At 47.1% G+C, this 18,765-nt stretch overlaps 2 protein-coding genes across 3 annotated transcripts in view; one reads left to right on the top strand and one right to left on the bottom strand.

Annotated features, from left to right (window-relative positions):
- The window catches only part of LOC118992808 (nuclear envelope pore membrane protein POM 121C-like), a 33,606-nt gene extending 24,445 nt beyond the window's left edge, over positions 1-9,161 (top strand). Inside the window, exons 6-14 of the mRNA XM_037054779.1 lie at positions 81-172; positions 797-870; positions 1,123-1,247; positions 1,371-1,473; positions 1,709-1,885; positions 2,815-4,494; positions 6,115-6,240; positions 6,907-7,024; positions 7,071-9,161. Of these exons, the coding sequence (XP_036910674.1) occupies positions 81-172; positions 797-870; positions 1,123-1,247; positions 1,371-1,473; positions 1,709-1,885; positions 2,815-4,494; positions 6,115-6,240; positions 6,907-7,004 (2,475 nt within the window). The 3' untranslated portion in view covers positions 7,005-7,024; positions 7,071-9,161. The remainder of the gene's footprint in view (positions 1-80; positions 173-796; positions 871-1,122; positions 1,248-1,370; positions 1,474-1,708; positions 1,886-2,814; positions 4,495-6,114; positions 6,241-6,906; positions 7,025-7,070) is intronic.
- Positions 9,158-16,707, bottom strand: NSUN5 (NOP2/Sun RNA methyltransferase 5). 2 transcript variants are annotated; one of them, XM_037054781.1, is made up of 11 exons: positions 16,564-16,707; positions 16,355-16,477; positions 15,704-15,878; positions 15,505-15,613; positions 10,909-11,047; positions 10,701-10,816; positions 10,202-10,380; positions 9,794-10,004; positions 9,578-9,718; positions 9,398-9,509; positions 9,158-9,311 (listed from the first exon to the last, which is right to left on the bottom strand). In XM_037054781.1, the coding sequence occupies exons 1-10, from the start codon at positions 16,654-16,656 to the stop codon at positions 9,401-9,403; spliced, it is 1,395 nt and encodes a 464-aa protein (XP_036910676.1). In that variant the 5' UTR covers positions 16,657-16,707; the 3' UTR covers positions 9,158-9,311; positions 9,398-9,400. The 2 variants fall into 2 exon arrangements, with proteins under 2 accessions (XP_036910676.1, XP_036910675.1); XM_037054780.1 differs by having other exon boundaries at positions 9,158-9,289.
- Positions 16,708-18,765: the final 2,058 nt, after the last annotated feature.

Below are 18,765 nucleotides of genomic sequence, written 5' to 3'. Positions count from 1 at the left end.
ATAGAACGACAAAATTATATTGAGGGTCAAATGCTGAACCGCCAGCTAACATCAGTCATGTAACTTTGTTTGGTTTTCAGCTGTGGAGGAGAAGCGGCCCCAGGCCGTCACCCTTTTCGAGCCCGGCCTCATCCCGCTCCCAGACACCAGAGGGGCCAGCAAAGAAGATAAGGTCATCAGTTAGTGTTTGCTGTGCGGGTTACTGGTCAGGGAAGGAGAGACATTTACTTGGTTTTTAGGCTTTCTGTAACTCTTACTTGGAGAATCAAACAAATTAACACCTAGAATGACAGTGAAGTGCCCACTAGAATTGCTCGTTTTTACAGTTCTTTACGCACTGACTATAGGGGCCTCCGGTTCTCCTCTGCATGAGTGAGCGGGTGTGAGAACAGAATAGAGTGAACAGAGTGAATAATGGCAGTGGGCAGGAGACCCGTGTTCTCGACCCCAGCTGACCCTCTAAGTCTGCCTACAGGCCACCAGAATGCCACTCTCCTGGGGATTGTATCTGTGACTAGAACTCTCAGTAACATGGCAGGTTATAAGGAAGATTTTGAAGATAAATAATTGTTTTGTGCTTGTTTTTAAGACAGTGGCTTCTCTGTGGTTTCCATTAATTGCCTCCCTTTGTTCCTGTGAGAATTTTCTTTTTTTTAACTATTTTTCTCCTGGCATACTGAGATCTCAAATCACAGTCATTCTAAACTTTGGCCATTTGATAGTTAGGAGGGTATGTTATTCAGTATTTATTGTCAGGAAGTCTTTCTAAACTTAATACTGTGTTTTTCTCCTACAGAGAAGAAGAACTTTCTCATCATTCTAGTTCTTCAACTCCATTAGTAACTGACAAGGAGTCCCAGGGAGAAAAGGGTAAGTTGATAAACATGTAAGAGTGGCTTGTGGTGGTAGAAATGTTCATGAAGGATGGATCAATTACTACCCATTCCAAACATGCTTTCAGCGTTGCTGTGTAGAGGGCCTGGTATAGACAGGAACAGAAGTCCCTGTCTCAGGTTTCTATAGTCCAGTAAGAGAGAAAGGCGACATAACTATCTCCTTTCTTCCCCTCTCTCTAAAATTAAATAAAATCTTTTTTTAAAAAGACTATATTTGTTTCTTTAGTTATAGATACAACCACACGGAAGAAACAGAACTTGCAGAATTCCCCATCTACGCCTGGCAGCTCTGGGCAGCGCAAACGGAAGATTCAGCTGCTGCCCTCCAAACGAGGGGACCAGCTGACCTTGGTATGGTCTTGATTGTCTGCCTTCGCCCACCCCAGCTTAGCTCTTCTAAGTATCAAGAAGGCTAAGTCAAGTTCTTCCCAGCTTCTTCTGATTGACTTGGCTCCTCCTCTTTCTCTTGGGTAGCCTCCGCCTCCCCAGCTTGGTTATGCGGTAACTGCTGAGGACCTAGACTTGGAAAAGAAAGCTTCATTACGATGGTTTAACAAGGTCTTGGAAGATAAGACTGGTAAGGAATAAAGATCTCTCACACTCCAGAGAGGAGTTGTTTTGTTTTTTCTCATCTGAGAATCCATGGGGTTCTCAGTAGAAGCTGGAGAACAGTGAGCACTGAGGTTGAGGGAAAGCATTTCTAAATGAGTTGTACTGAGACTCAGAGCATCCCCATTCTCCATGACACTGGAAAGAATACCCAAACCGGGGGGGGGGGGGGCGATTGAATCTTCTTGTTGTTCCTTCCTTAGATGCTGCCTCGAACTCTGTCACTGAGAACCCGCCTACCACTCAGCCTTCTTTCACTTTAACTCTGCCTACCACTGGGGCTGCTCCCTCCCCATCCTCTCTCCCAGCCTCAAGCTCCGACCCACTGTTGGAGAGTTTGAAGAAGATGCAGAATTCCCCAGGCCTACCGTCCTTCTCAGGTGAGTGGGAGAACTCCCCTTAGAGCATACAATGACACCAACCTTGGTGAAGGTGAGGTCAGAACATCATGCCTGTCAGTCACTAGGAATTGTAAGGACCGAGCCTACTCTGGCTGACCAGACCGAGCTGGTGCAAGCTTAAGACCTTCAGGATCCAGTAATCAGGAAATTTTAGGGAAGGGGAGCTGGAACATGTTAAGCTGGGAAAAGAAGCTTAGTTTTGGTAGCGAAATGGCTCTTGATTTGAAACCCAGTTCCGTAGCTGTTCCGCACCTCACTGTCATCTATAAATTGAGAATAATGCCTACCTCAGGCATTGCTGAAGCGTAAATGTGCTACGTGGTTGAGAGGTCTTGTCGTGCGCTCATCAGACAAGAGGCACCGGATAGTATTACTTACTTTCCCTCTGGGTTTCCATGGGTCTGTTGATTGTTCCGGCCCCTTGCCTTCATGGCAAAGCATGGATACGCACTCCTGTCATTGCACTTTATCATGTAGTAGTATGTGTTGCTATCCGCCCATCCCAGGGCTTGGGGGCAGAGACCGTCTCTCATTCATGGCGAGATGCTCTGCAGCTAGTGCATGGTAGGCAAATGCAGGCAATCTCTTTTAGGTAAGGTGTATCTGGGTTATTAACTGGACTCGATTTCAGGTGATTGGATTTTCCTTAGTTTTCACATGTTTAACCCCAATTAGGCCAAGTTTTATTCCTTTCTATTTTCCTTATGATCTGTGAAGGGTAGAAATAATGAACACTTCCTTGATTTTAGGGAATGAATATGTTAAGGGCTAAAGGTATAGATTTAGTCATATTTGTTGACTGACTCTTAAATCCCCAGCATTGTGCTGGACGCAGGGAGGAGACAAGAGCACTGAATATCGTCACGTCTGAGGTACTCAGAATTCACTCTCTCTACTCTTTTTCTCAGATGATTCAGCTGGAGTGGCAGCCACTGTGGCACATTCGCCTCCGAAGACACCCAGCCTTCTGGGCCCTCTTGGCACTTCCCAGTCAGCACCCTTTCCAGGCGCCACCTCAGACTCCAAACTGACCGTTACTTTCTTAGGGCTGACCCCTGCTTCCACAGTACCAGTCACTGACACCACCAAGTCACCTCTGTCCCCTCAGACTGAGCCATCTGCCCCATCTCAAGCCCCATCTGCCCCATCCCCAACCCCCAAGCAAAGTATTCTGTTTGGAATGCTGAGCACCCCACCTGCTAACCTTCCTGCCTCTGCAGCTCCTGCTGTGTCTTCAGCATCTCCCATGTTCAAGCCCATTTTTGCAGTCCCACCTAAAAGTGAGAATGAGGGCCCTTTGCCATCTAGCTCTTCCAAGGTTACAACTGCAGCATCTTCCAGCTCTGCCCTTTCCACATCTACCAGCACCTCATCTGTCTCTTTCAAGCCTATTTTTGGCAGCCTGGGGCCACCGACACCTGTGCCCTTGTCAACTCCCTTTTCCTTCAGTCAAACTGCTAGTCCAGCCACAACCACAAGCGCCCCTCACTTCACTGGCCAGGCGAGTACCACCTCAGCAGTGGCTGGTGTGACTACTGCCAGCACCTCTGCAGACTCAGCTTCAAAGCCTGCCTTCGGCTTTGGTGTGAGTGATGTGACCAGCGCCATGAGCAGTGTGACAAGCACTACCCCTTCCACCTCCCAGCCTTTCCTCTTTGGGAATCCCCCTGCCTCTGGTGCCAGCTTTACCCCAGCCACAGGCTCCATATTCCAGTTTAGCAAGCTTCCTGCCATGCCTACTTCAGCGACAACGACGACAACCACCGCCGCCACGACGACGTCCTTTAGCCAGTCCCTGTCCAGTGTTGTGCAGACAGTTGCCAGCAGCAGCACCACCAGCTTTAGTGCTTTTGGCAACACCCTTACCACCTCAGCCCCAGTTACCACCAGCCAGCCCACCCTGACATTCAGTAACACTACCGCCCCAGCTTTCAACATTCCCTTCAGCTCAAGCTCCAGGGCCCCTCTCCCATCGTATCCAGGAGCCAACCCCCAGCCTGCATTTGGGGCCGCTGATTCTCAGCAACAGGGGTCCAGCAAACCACCCCTGGCCCCCAGCTTTGGCAACTCTTTCACTTTTGGAAGCTCTGCAGCACCAGCCCCAGCGGCAACTCTAGCACCAACTCCAACCCACACAGCCTTTGGTAACACTGCACAATCTGCTTTTGGTGGTTTGAAGCCTGCAGCCTCTGTGTTTGGCGCCCCTGCCAGCACCCAGCCAGCCTTTGGCAGCACCACAGCTGTTTTCTCCTTTGGCGCAGCCACCAGTTCTGGCTTTGGAGCTACAACCCAGACCACCAGTAGTGGGACCAGTAGCTCAATGTTTGGCAGCGCAACACCATCACCCTTCACGTTTGGGAGCTTGGCATCCCCGGCTGGCAGCGGGGGTTTCGGGATCAATGTGGCTACTCCAGGCACCAGCTCTACCTCTGGAGCATTCAGCTTCGGTGGAGGACAGAGTGGGACCACTGGCAGCACAGCCCCCTTTGGGGGGGGCTTGAGTCAGAACACACTTGGCGCACCCAGCCAGAGCACACCCTTCGCCTTCAGCACGGCTGGTACACCTGAGAGCAAGCCTGTGTTTGGAGGTGAGACTAGGAATGGATCTGGTTGGCTGTGTCAGGCACTGTTTTAAGTGCCAGTGTAGTCTCCACTCTGAGGGAGTCTTACATTAACGTTGTGAAAAGAGGTGTTAAATACATAAGTACAATGTCAGTGATAAATGTCTTGATAAAATAAAATGTAATTACTGACTGTGGAGGAGCTATTTAGGTAATCAAGGAAGGCCTGAAGAAATAAATTTAAGACTATTTGTAACAAAAAAAAGGGGGTTGTGATCACCAGTGTGTAGGTGCATGAGTGGCAGCTTTGCAGGCACAGGAGACAGCTAACGCCAAGGCCCTCGGGCAGAGACAGGCTGGTGGGAACAGAAGCAAGGTGTGGCTAGAAGTTTAAAAATGTAAATGGTATAAAAAGAGGCTGAGAGGCAGGCAGAGTTGAAGATCATTCATGGCCAGGATTAAATGTTTGGATTTCAAGTACTAGGGGAAATCACTAGAATTTCAAGCAGAAGATTGAAGTGATCTTACTTTCCTGTATAAAAGACGAATTAGGAGTTTTGGTCCTGATAGCTTTTATTTTCTTCATTAAATATGAGAGCTCTTTGGGAGTGGATTAGGGTGAAGTGTGTACAGAGGAGGGCCTCTTAAAATAATTATTTTTGAGGCATGGAAAAGGAACTAATGAAGTGTAATAGAACTGCCAGGCAATTTTGAGGGTTGGAAAAATTGTGGTTATGAACTTAAAAGTGAGACCAGTTTATGCTGTTTTTCTCCAGCAACATTCCTTCATTGGGGTGTAGACCTCAAATAAGTGGAGAGCTGGTAGAACCCAATGTATTCAAACTCAAGCAAGTGTAGCAGGAAGGGCAGTGGGCATGGAGGGCTTGTTGAGATTAAGGAAGTGCAGAACTACTAAAAACAGCTGAAAGATAGAATGCAGTAACTGCTGCAGTTACGGTTTGGGGGCCAGAGCAGGTCCTAGTGGTGACAAGGTGTGACCACAGGAGTGTGTGGTAGAGGCTGCTGGGTGGAGTAGATTGGTGTGGTACCTGTACCACATCAGGCTGCACAAGTGCACATGAGAGAACACAACCTCCCCTGAGGGGCTGTAGAGAAAGCACCGTCATCAGTATTGAGCATCAGGATTCAGTGAGGGCAAGGGATTTTGTTAATGACTGAGTTCCAGTGAAGTCCCATGGGCAGGTTAGGGGACCTAGCGGGTGGATTGGAGTGGTGGTGAATTTGGTGAAAGACTCGGGTTTCTGGAGAGGAAGGGACAGGTAAACAGAAGAGACCTATTGTGACTAATCCTGGTAGATTAATCAAGCTAGAAAGTGGATGGGAGTTCACAGTGTCCCCTCTGCTATGCTTCAGTGAGGGCAGAGGCTCTACTAATAAGTGGCCAAAAGATAACACTGAGGGACTTTGTCTGCTGTAGGACAGTGGTTAGGAGGCCAGGAGACAGGCAGGCCCACCTGGAGCTCCAGGTGTTCAGACTTAATTATCCTGTGCAGTTCCTTTTGGTGGATGAACCAGAACAGTGGTTCAGGGCTGAGGTGTACCATGGGGAGTGCCCCTTCAGAGAGCAGGTCTTCCTGCAGTGTTCATTACCATCTGCTTTGATGCCCTCTGCTCTCTTCATTCTAGGCACCTCCACACCCACCTTCGGTCAGAACACCCCTGCCCCTGGAGTGGGTGCAGCATCAGGCAGCAGCCTCTCCTTTGGGGCATCCTCAACACCCACCCAAGGCTTTGTTGGAGTTGGACCTTTCGGTAAGCTTGGCAAGTTCTTTGTTGCCAGAGTGACCTAGCTTATTCCTCTCTGAAGAGGGGCTGGGTTGGGCTGAGCTGGCAGGTTTCTGGTTCTCTGGGGCCTTCTGGGGAACATCAGTCTCATCAGCACCAGAAAAGTGCGGTCAGACAGTCTAGCACAACCCAGGTTTGGAGTTGGCAGCAGGGAGCAGAGGAGCCTTTTGGGGCAGAATGTCCCTGATCACTGGAAAGCCAGCTAAAAATGCCTTTCTGGGGCCCTGGCTGATGTAGCTCAGTGGATTGAGCGCAGGCTTCGAACCAACGGGTCACGGCTGGATTCCCAGTCAGGGCACATGCCTGGGTTGCAGCCCCGTCCCCAGTGGGGACCATGTGAGAGGCAACCACACATGGATGTTTCTCTCCCTTTCTCCTTTCCTTCCCCTCTCTCTGAAAAATAAAAAATATATATTAAAAAAAAATAATGCCTTTCTGGGTCTCTCACAGACTTGACTGTGATTCCGGGGTTTTGCATTTTCAACAGGCCCCTCCCCCAAAGCAATTGACACAGGTGGGAAGCCCTATTCAAACACCCAGAGTTCTGTTGGCCTAACCTTCCAGAGATTAGGGCACCCAAAGAACTGTTCTCAGGTAGCAGCTACACTGACCAGATTTTGTTGAATCTTCCAGGATCAGCGGCTCCTTCATTTTCCATTGGTGCAGGATCCAAGACCCCAGGGGCTCGACAGCGACTGCAGGCCCGAAGGCAACATACCCGAAAGAAATAGACTTTTTCCCTTGCCTCCATCTCCGCCCCCCCCCCCCCCCCCCCCCCCCCCNCCCCCCCCCCCCCCGCCGCCCATCCCTTGCCCAAATCTGGACCTTGGTACCTTGCTAGGGAAGATCCTCTAACCCATAGTTCCATAAAGCAAACCTACCCCAGACCTCTGGCTTCAGCTACGAGAGGTAGTAGCAGCCCTGGGGGCCATTTCCCTCTCTTAGAGGAAGCAGAAGCCTCAGGCCTCTTGGGGAGGGAGTGGCAGGGCAGAAGCCCGATACCTTTACTTGAACAATTCCACTGTTGAGGCTGGAGAGAACTGAAGAAACATCTGTACATACTGTTCACTTAACTTCCCTGACTTGTTTAGTGTATAAGCTTAGTCAGGTGGCCTTCCTTCTGCCTTTTCCCCAGAGAGCCATCTTTGCTGGAGAGTGCCAGGTAGAGCCCTGCCCATCTGCCTCTCTGGTGTGCATTTGATGGGATTGGGGGAAATGGATCATCCCTAAAGCTTTACCTTGCTTGGCTTAGCTATAAAAAGTGGTTCTCTGATCCCTTTAGGGGACTGTTTCCCCATTTCTTGCTGCTTTGTCCTTTGACTGGTTCCTTGCAGGATCTCTTGCTTTTTAAATGATCTTGAATCAAGCTCTGCCTTGAAGACTCCAGTGGATGCTGCTCCTGCTGTTTCACTTCCTCCTGCCAAGTCTGAGTCAGTGTTTTGTCCCCAGCCCTGCCAGTTTGGCCCCTAAAAGCTTGGTGGCTCAAGACTGTTAGCCTGGCAGATCCAGGGGTGATCCCTCACTCCAGGGAGGGAATCTCTCGGAGCAGGCAGGATGCCCACCGCTGCTTTCAGCTGCCTCCTCGCTCTCCACCCCCGCTGGCCTCATTGGGCACGTCGGCCTCTCCGGGATTGTGTGTTTAAAAGCCTTGTCCTGTGTTACTTTGTCTGATGCTCATGTCTATTGCTCTTTGAATCGAGTTTGGAGGAAGAATTGAATTGTATGAGTGGCGGCATGTTGGTAGTGCCGGACTTAACTGTTTCAAGTTTCTGGGACTTAGCTAATTGAATGTGGAAAGTAGCACCACTTTACGGCTACAAGTGCCAACTCCTGGATTTTCAAATGGTGTTTTGACTATGGGCTGGCAGCCCAGGAGGATAGGGCCAAGGGGAAGCAAAGACCTCTTCCCTCTGCTGTTTCTCTCTCCTACCCACCTGACCTCACAGGAGGTTAGATCACCCTAGTGTATGTTAGAAAAACCTAAATTAATGCACCACACTCTAAATTCTTAGCCATCCCCCCACCCCCAGGGCCTCCAACCCTTCTGTTCTTTGTTTTTAAATCACATACCCCAGGCCTAAGAGCCTCGCTGCCATGCCCATCCTCTTTGGGAGAAGTATGAATGTGTGTGTCTAAATTAAAAGAAAAAATATTTAAACATTTTTTAACGAAATAAAAATTTATTTTTGTATTTAAGCTAAATTGCCTTTTAAATTCCTTCAAGCTTGGTTCATTGAGGTGGTTAAGTATAAATGCTGTTGACTAGGAATTAGCTGTATAGTTAAGTTATGCCTGTGTGAAGAAGCGGCTCCAGTGCCATCCCAGGCAGCTTTCCTGAGGGACTAGAGCTCTTTCTGGACACATTATGTAAAATGTAATTCTTATTTTATAAATAATGTGACTTAGATGTACCCAGTCCCCTCCCCCTTTTGTGACTGAATTTTGAATGTTCTGTGGCAGGGGACTGACTGTTGCTCCCACCCCAAGAACTTCTTAAGTAGCTCTGTCACTACTTAACTGTCCGTGGAGCTGAAGAGGGGGCCTGAACCTCCAGTCCCAAACACCTACTAGAATTGGAAGGGTGGGGTAGGGCACGGGCCTAGAAATCAAGCTTCTACCTACACCTCACGTAAGGTAGACCCTCTTACTTTCAGTGCTCTAAGCCAGTTTACCTCAGTTCCACAGGCAGGGCAGTTGGTCCAGGAAGCCCCTGAAGAGGGCGCCCTGGCACAGTGTGAGTGTGAGTGTGTATGTGTACACATATGTGCACTGGGACTTTCCATTACAGATACAGACTTAATTCCTGTGAGTCTAGTTGGAATTTTTAGTATGAATGTGAGGTTTTCCCCCTTGCTTATGTCACTAAGAATAAAATACTGTGATCTATCATAGACCATGTCCTGCCTTTTTATTTTTGTGGGTCGCACTTCTCACCAGCAAGAATGTGGCCCAGGGAAGGGACTCAAAGGATGAGGAAATCCACTCTGTCATTCCAGCTGGAGAAGCAGTGTCCGTCCTATAGCAACAAAAACCAAAACCTTTCAGAAACAAAACTGCTGCCTGGGACTGAGGGGGACCAATGTCTTCCTTTCCTCCCACCCAAGAGGCCAAAAGCTTTGAGCACCTGCTAGGGGAGCATGCTAGGGGCAGCTGCGGCTTTTCGCCGCCTCTTCTTTCTCTTTGTAACAGAGCTGGGTCTGAGTTCTGGTGCCGATACTTCAGCCTGTGAGACTGAGCTAGAAGAAAAGTACAAGTTAGATGTGTCCCGATCTTCCAGCATCTTCCCAGCAAGCTCCCTGCTCACCTTGACACCTCTACCCGCTCAAGTACAGCAATGAAGAAGCCACCAGTGAGTGTGGTCTCAGGGGAGGCCCGGAGGCAGTGTTCAGCCCCTGGAAAAGTGTTAAGGCCTCGGTGGGGCCAGGAGGGTAGGACAGGAGTGAGCCTGCGGAGAAGAAATAGCAGACTTCTACGTAAGGAGAGTAGCCCCCACCCCAAGACCCTGGTGGAAACCTACTACCTGAAGGTTCCTGAGCTCTGCTGCAGGGCATCCCGTATCACATCTTCATTCTCCTCTTGATAAATGGAACACGTGGAGTAGACCAAGCGCTGCAGGGAGGGGAAAGCGAGTGCATGGCACAAAGCTCGCTGCTGGAACGCTGCCAGGGCGCGCAAGCGTTCTTCACTGGGTGTGCCCGTCCCAGGTTCCTCCAGGTGTCTGGTCAACATACCTAGGGAAAAGAGTACTTTCATTATGAACTGCTTTATTTTAGGCTGAAATTCCCACTTTATAAATTAGAACATTTGCCTAAGATCACAAGACAATTTGAATCAGAACTAAACTCAAGACCCAAATGAACTACCCATTCTGCTCTAAGGCCGCTCCGAATCTATGGCTGCCCTAAGCCACTATTTCTCCCCATCTCACCAGAGCCACTACAAGAAGGATCCAGCAGAATGTACTGGACCTGACGATAACGCTGGTCTGAGGGTGAGACTGTCAGGAAGTCCTCCTCGGCTAGCTGGCAGCAAGAGACTCCAGCCCGGGCCAGCAGAGTAGCCATAGTTGCCAACCGCTTGGCATCCAGGTCAAAGGCAAAGATCTTCCTAGGGACAGAGTTGAGATTGACTGACTTCATACATATGTAATGGTCCACAGGTCTGACATACAAACATGTACATGAAGTGAGGACATACAGAAGGTACATTTAAACAGCCTTCGAGGACTAAAGAATTCGCATCTCACACCTGCAACCCACTGGGAAGCTTAGCTTGGAGCTATATGGGAACTGTCCCAGGCCCAGAAAGAAATATTAAATAAAAGTCTTCCATTGGGCCTTGAGACCTATCAGAAAAACAAGTCCCTTACTTTTCACCAGCTATGGGATCAGACCCCACACCCTCTTCTGTCTAACTGTGGCACTCACCCTTGGTTCTTCAGAAGAGCAGCCAAGTGACTGGTCTTATTGCCTGGAGCAGCACAGGCATCAATGACATGGGAGCCTGGGGGTGGAGCCAGCAGCATGGCTGGGAGACAGCTAGCCTGGCAGGGCAGAGCACAGTGGCTGTGTGAACAAAGACTCCCCAAGCTGGTCACTCCCACACATCCTTCCCTTTTCCACCGACCTTCCCTACCTTGTCTTGCAAGATGAGGTGACCGGCTTGGTACAGTGGATGGTCATGCAGGTCTGTTTGGGCAGGGAACACAAGCAGCTCGGGCAACAAAGGATCCAGGAGAAAACGCTTCCCTTTGAGGGCCCTTAGATCCTCCAGGCTGTCAGGGAATAAGAACCACTCATTCAATAGTTTCTGAATTCTTCCATGCCGGGCACTACACTGGGCATTTTACACGTTACCTTACACATTAACTAACCATCATGCAACAAATGTTTAAGGTTGCTATGAAGAAATAAACAGGGTGATAGACAGTATGTGTTCTCAGACCAGACTCTAGTTTCAGGACCCTACCTCAGCCATTCACCAGCGGTGGGAGCAAGAGCAAGTGCCTTTATCTCAGCCTGTCTGCACTTCTGGAAAATGGTAGCTGTGAGAGTTAGAGGAGTTAATATGTGCAAAATACTCAGGAAAATATATGGCACAAATCAGGCACTCAATAAATGTTAGCTGTTACTGCTAAAACATAACCTCAAGGAGAGGTCTGGGGGTGACTGGCCAGTGAAGGGAGCAGTCCAGGGGAGATGAGCTGACTCCTGGTGGGTAAGTTAGTACTGTGAGGAGCTGGGATGAAAACTACATTCCCTAAACCAGGGATGTCAAACATTTTCACCGGGGGCCACATCAGCCTCGAGGTTGCCTTCAAAAGGCTGAATGTAATGGACATTCATTACAGCCACTAAGTACAATTACATCTATACAGTCCTGAAATTATTTCGGCTCTTTGAAGGCAATCATGAGGCTGATGTGGCCCCCAGTGAAAATGAGTTTGACGGCCTTACCCTAAACTCTATAAAGGAGCGCTGTCCGTTCCACCTGACCCACCTAGAAATAGGCCTAGAGAAAGTCTCAGTTCAGAAAGGTATGGAATTCAAACTCATACACAGCCATTCTCTACCACCCTGGTCTCTAGGCAACATACTAGAGGCCAAAAGGGAAACACCGAGAACAGATCAGACGGAAAGGGAGGAGGCACTGGTGGCTTCCCAGAGCTGTCGAAGGACAGAACAGGAGGAAGGAGTGCATCCAGGGAAGAGGTGAGAAGAGCAGGAACTGTTGGGGGGACAAGAGGTGCACAGGGCGCCATGGCAGATGGGCCTGGAGAGGAAGCAGGGAGCACGCCACCCTGGAGAGCCAAGAGAGGGTTTTCAGTAGGGCAGTAACGCAGCAGCTATGGTTTCAGATCTTTCTATAGCCAACCAGATTAGGAGATCCCGCCACCAATCATGGTAGGAAATGATGAGTGCCTAAACCTAGGTAATGTCCTGGAGGACAAAAAGAAAGGAACAAATTTGAGAAAGCTGCTAAGGGCAGAGGAGTGAATGACTCAATGGAGAGGAGGAAAGCATCTAGGATTACTCAGTTTCTGATTTGACCAAATGGGTGCATAATTATATCTGGCAGGTTAGAACAGGGAATGCAGAAGGTGGAAAGGTCAGGGATGCAAGGATGGTTCAAGTTAGTCAATGTGATACATCACATTAACAAAATGAAGGATAAAGATAACTCAATAGATGCAGCAAAGGCATTTGACAAGATTCAACATCCATTTATGACAAAAACTCTATACAAAATTAGTATAGAGTGAACATGCCTCAACATAATAAAGGCCACACAGGACAAGCCCACAACTGTATCATACTCAATGGTGAGAAGCTGAAAGCTCTTCCTCTAAAATCAGGAACAACACAGGGGCCACTTTTATTCAACACAGTATTAGAAGTCTACCCAGAGCAATTAGGCAAGAAAAGAAATAAAGGCATCTACCTGGCTGGTGTAGCTCAGTGGATTGAGCGCGGACCTGTCAACCAGACGATCGCGGTTCGATTCCCAGTCAGGGCACATGCCTGGGTCGCAGGCCAGTTCCCTGCAGGCCAACTCCCAGCAGGGGGCGCACGAAAGGCAACCATACATTGATGTTTCTCTCCCTCTCTCCTTCCCTTCCCCTCGAAAGATAAATAAATAAAATATTAAAAAAAAAAAGAAATAAAGGCATCTAAATTGGAAAGGAAGAAGTAAAACTGCCATTATTTTCAAGTGACATGTATAGAGAAGACCCTCAAGACTCCACCAAAATACTCTTAGAATTAGTAAACAAAATCAGTGAAGTTGCAAAACATAAAATCAACACACAAAATAGCTACATTTTAATACACTAGTAATGAACTATCAGAAATTTAAAAAGAAGCCCATTTACAACTGCCTCAAAAAGAATAAAACACCTCAGAATAAATTAAGAATAAACGAAGGCGGTGAAAGACCCGTACACTGAAAACTATGTAAGATATTAATGAAAGAAACTGAGGATCCCAATAAATGGAAAGATATCCCACATTCATGGATTGGAAGAATATTGTTGCAATGTCCATGTTACCCAAGGCAATCTCTACATGCAACACCAATCAAAATTCCAATGGCATTTTTCACAGACATAAAACAAATAATCCTAAAGTTTGTATAGAATCACAAAACACCCAAATAGCCAAAGCAATCTTCAGAAAGAACAAATCTGGAGGCATCACACCCCCTGATTTCACAAGATATTACAAGGCTACAGTAATCAAAACAGTATGGTACCGGCATTAAAACAGACATAGAGATCAATGAAACAGTACAGAAAGCTCAGAAATAAATCCACATGCATATGATCAATTTATGACAAAAGAATTAAGAATATACAAGGAAAAATCGTTTTTAATAAATGGTGTTGGGAAAACTGGACCACTCCCTTCTACCAAATACAAAAATCAACTCAAAATGGTTTAAAGACTTGAAACCATAAACTTCCTAGAAGAAAACACAGTGGTAAGACCAGTGGTAAAACCAGTGTCTTACCAATGGTAAGACCAGAAACCATAAACTTCCTAGAAGAAAACACAGTGGTAAGCTCCCTGACATACATCTTAGTAAAGATTCTTTGAATTCAACATCAAAAGCAAGTAGGACCAGACTAAACTAAAAAGTTGCACAGCAAAGGGAACCATCAACAAAATGAAGAGACAACCTACTGAATGGGAGACGATATGTGCAAGTCATATATCTGATAAGGGATTAATATCCAAAATATATAAGGAGTTCATAAAGTTCGAGAGCAAAACAATCCAATTAAAAACTGAGCAGAGGATCTGAATAGACATTTCCCCAAGAAGACATACAGATGGCCAACAGGTACATGAAAACAAAAACATCATTAATCATTAGGGAAATGCAAATCAAAATCACGATGAGGTATCACCTCACACCTGTTAGAATAGGTATTATCAAAATGACAAGAAGTAACAAGGATTTGCAAGGATGTGGAGAAAAGAGAACTCTTGTGCACCACTGGTGGGAATATAAATTCCATATTGGAAACTAAGTATGGAGGTCTTAAAATTTTTTAAATAGAACTACCATATGATCCAGCAATTCCACTTCTGGGTGTTTACCTAAAGAAAATGAAAACACTAATTCAAACATACAAGCACCCCCATGTTCACTGCAGCATTATTTACAATGGCCAAGACAGGGAAACAAGCTAAGTGTCCATCAATGGATGAGGAAATAGAGAAAATGTCACTCACAGACATACACAGGAATATTATTCAGTCATAAAAAATAACGGTATCTTGCCATTTTTGAATAGATGGATGGACTTTAAGGGCAAAGGCAGATAGAGAAAGACAAGTATCATATGATCTCATTTATATGTGGAAATCTTAAAACCAAACACAAAAACACAGAGCTCACAGATACAAAGAACACATCTGTGGTAGGGGGAGCGGTGGGGCAAAATGGGTGAAGAGAGTCAAAAGGCAAAAATTCCCAATTATTAAATAAGTCATGAGGATGCAATTTAGTGTGGTAACTATAGTTAATAATGCTGCATTACACACTCAAAAGTGGCTGAGAGAACAAATCTTAACAGTTCTCATCAGAAGTAAAAAAATTTTTATCCATGTATGGTGGTGGATGTTTAAACTGAACTTACTGTAGTGATCACTTTATAATATGTATGAATATCAAATCATTTCATTGTACCCCTGAAACTAACATAATGTTATATGTCAATTATACCTCAATTTTAAAAAGGAATGCTGCAATATAATTCAATAACCCATTTAGGCACCTTTTTTAAAGAATTACTTTCAAATCTTGAATTTTGAATAAGCGTGACTGAACAACAAAAAATGGCACCAGGTTCAGAGGACAGAAGAACTCAGCCTGAGGCAGGCTCCGAATGCAGTGTCTGCGCAGCACTGCTCTGAACCTGCGAGTATGAGTCCAAGAGAGAAGTCCAGACCGGGAGACAAGAACTGTCAGGTGAGAATTAGAAGGCAGAGCCGGAGAAGAAATTGAGGAGTAGATATTAGAAGAATGTCCATGGGACGCCCAGAACAATAAATGTTTAAGGGATGGAGGAAGACAAGTCTTGAAAAGGGATGGAGAGACGGCTGTAAAACAGGAAGAAGGCCTGAGTACAGTCACAACTGCGCCTCCTCTCTCTTCCCATCCACTTCCCCAGTTCCCCCAAGAACTTCCCTAGATTAGGGCACCAAGGCAGGGCTCTAAGCTCACCTGGAAGCCCGACCCTGGTAGGAGAAACCTTGTCTTTTGAAATAATCAATTGCATCATCACAGCAGGTCTTGAGAGTGTTCACCCGCACAAATCGAGGCACCTGGGAGGCTAGGAAGCAATCAGCCGTGAGTGGGCAGAACATGGTCCTTTCCCTTGAGGGTCTGGCGGCTCTACCCCCACCCCCACAACTCAGCTCACCTGGGCCAGGCCCGCATCCCACTTCCAACAAATCCTCATTCCTGCTCACACCTCGATGAACCTTCAGCCGGGCCAACTCGGCCTTCAGCCTTGCCTGGTGCCGGTCAAGCAGAGACTTCCACCTGCCCCCTCGCCCACTAAAGCCTCTTCCCAGCAACAACTCATACACCAACACCTGGAGATGGAGAGACCAAAAGAGAAAAAAAACTAAGCATTAGTGCCTTCAAACTCCATAGTGTCGGAACTGCAAGGGCTAAACAGGCCACCTCTCCAGACAACAGGTAAAAGTGCGACACGTTGTCCAAATGCACACAAAATTAACGACAAACACAGGCTTTGAACCTGATGTTTCGCTTCCCCAGTCCTGAACCCTTTCCACCAGCAGAGTTCAAGATCTGAATCCTCCGCCTCGTCAATATCACCCTTTGTTTTACCTAAAGGGTCCCTGCCACTGCTAGTAGGAACTTCTGTTCTTAGTTAACCTTCACAAAAGGCTCGAAATTAAAGCATTTTCATCCCACCACAATTCACAACTCAGAAAGGGGCTCGCATCCTCATTTCAGAGGAGCGACTTACTCAAGTTACACCGGCTAGACCGCACGTTCCTGGGACTCACTGCGGGGCCCAGTCCAACCCCACCCCAAGGGTCACCTTGGCCAGGTGGGGCCGCAACTTCTTCTCTGCGCGGAGGAGGCCGGCGCTGGTGATCACGGTGTCCAGCACGGAGGAGTAGCGCTGAGTCTCGCACACCAGCGCGTACAGCTGCTTCACGTTCTGCGCGTGGCCAAAGGGACATAAACTGAGGAGGGGGCCCGGTCCAGGCTAGCCCCACACCCGGCCCCAACCGCAAATCCCGCTACCTGGAAACTGCTACCGTACACCAGCCCCTTAATGGAGCCCTGGTGGCTCTCAACGCCTGCCAGCACGGCCGCTGCCGCCGCGTACAGCGCCATTCACCACTCGCGCACGCCTTCCGGTCTAGGAAGCGACGCGCTCACTGTCTTGCGCAGCCGCAGCCCAGACTTCCGGGGTCAAAAGGCACGGAGGTGCGGAACCCGGAAGCCTCGCAGCCCATCCAAGTCCCCCAAGGGAAGTGTTAGTTCGCGTTAATGTCGGGGCGAGGGGGTGGTCGAAGCTGGAAACGCATTCCCCACTTCTTAGTAGGTCTTCACTTTTTCTTTCAATTTTTGCACATCTGAGAGGCAAATAATGGGGTTTGACTGCTGTTTTAATTTCATATGTTATTGAGGTTGAATACCTTCACTTGTATATTGGTCATTTGTATTTCTTCTCACGGTAATATTTTAGTGTCTTTCGCTCACTCTTACACCATATTCTCTTAGTATGCTTTATATATTAACATTATACACTCTTAAGGTATTGCCATTTTCCACGCTTATTCTTGGTTTTTAAAAAAATTTGAAAGACTTTATGTATTTTTAGAGATGGGAAGGGAGGGAGAAAGAAAGGGAAGGAATTATCAATGTGTGGTCGGTTGTCTCTCATGTGGCCCCCACTGAGGACCTGGCCTGTAACCCAGGCATGTTCCCTGACCGGGAATTGAACTGGCGACCCTTTGGTTCCCAGCCCACCCGCAATCCACTGAGCGACACCAGGCAGGGCTTATTGTTGCTTTTTAATGTGATTAATAGTTGCTTTGGAGAGCACGGTAATTTCACTTTTTTAATCTTTTATGATTTGTGCCGTTGGAGTCATGTTTGGAAACCCCATCACAATTCTACAATATAAAAATCACTATAGCTTCATTTTTTCACAGTTAAATCTTCAATCTGTTTAGAATTCAGTTTGGCACATGATGTGAGCAAGGGCTCTAACTTTGTTTCCAGTGACCAGCCTTTCACCTATTCCTTGTGATGATTCATTTATAGAAGTGTTTCCCCAGCCTGACCCCTGGGACAGCAGTGGTTATATGGTATTGGTCTCTGTGTCCACAGCACCCATGTGTTTACTGGTACATATTGAATAAACCCATGTGTATTTCAGGTGTTTAACTAGAGGGGCCTCTGTGGAATGCAGTATTTCAGTCTATGTAGTCTAACACTAACAGCACGTTGTCAGCCTTCTGAAAGAGCGTTGACTCTAATCTACCCTGAAGTTGCTGACTTGTTTAAAGATTTGACCAACTCCTATAGCTCTTGATTATTTCATAAGTGATCTTTTATTCTTTTTTTTAAATCCTCACCCAAAAATGTGTTTATTGGTATTCTGAGAGAGAGAAAGAAAAAACATTGTTGGGTTGTCTTCTGTAAACGCCCCAACCAGGCATCAAACCTGCACCCTAGGTATGTGCACAGACCAGGAATCAAACTCACACCCTTGTGGTGCACAGGATGACACTCTAACCAGCAGAGCCACCCAGTCAGGACCATATGTGCTCTTTTAGTGGAATTTTCTTTATAGCACCCATCACATATATGGCTGTGATTTATTCTGTCTTCCCAGCCGGCTCTGTGGGGACAAACCCTGTCTCTCTGAGCACTCAGCTATCTTTACCTCCTAGACCAGTGTTTCTCACAACAAGGACCTAATAAGTGTATGTTAAGTGAGTGAAGGAATGAGTGAATGCAGCACAAATTGATTTGGTTCTGGACGGCCAGTTGTGCCGGGAGTTGACCTGTCCTGAAACAATCCCCTCTCCTTCACGTGAGTAGGTAACAGGTGCACTAATATAGATACAAATCCATAATTTATCCAGATGAGGACTTTTTCATTGCTTTTTAAACTATATTTTATTGATTATGCCATTACAGTTGTTCTCTTCTCCCCCTTCATTCCCCTCTACCCTGCACCCCCCCCACTATTCCCCCCCCTTAGTTTATGACCACGTGTCTCAAGTACTTTAGATTCTGTATTTCCCCTACTATTCTTGCCCTCTCCCCTATCTATTTTCTGTCTACCATCTATGCTACTTATTTTCTGTACCTTCTCCCCCCTTCTCCTCCCACTCCCCTGTTGCTAACCCTCCATGTGTTCTTCATTTCTATGGTTCCACTCCTGATCTAGCTGTCCTCTTGGTTTGCTTTTGTTTTAGGTGTGGTTGT

This window comes from Sturnira hondurensis, unplaced genomic scaffold (genome assembly GCF_014824575.4).
Source record: "Sturnira hondurensis isolate 20B ecotype Veracruz unplaced genomic scaffold, ASM1482457v3 Scaffold0008380, whole genome shotgun sequence".
NCBI classification, from domain to species: domain Eukaryota; kingdom Metazoa; phylum Chordata; class Mammalia; order Chiroptera; family Phyllostomidae; genus Sturnira; species Sturnira hondurensis.
This window is presented reverse-complemented; position numbering and strand designations above follow the sequence as displayed.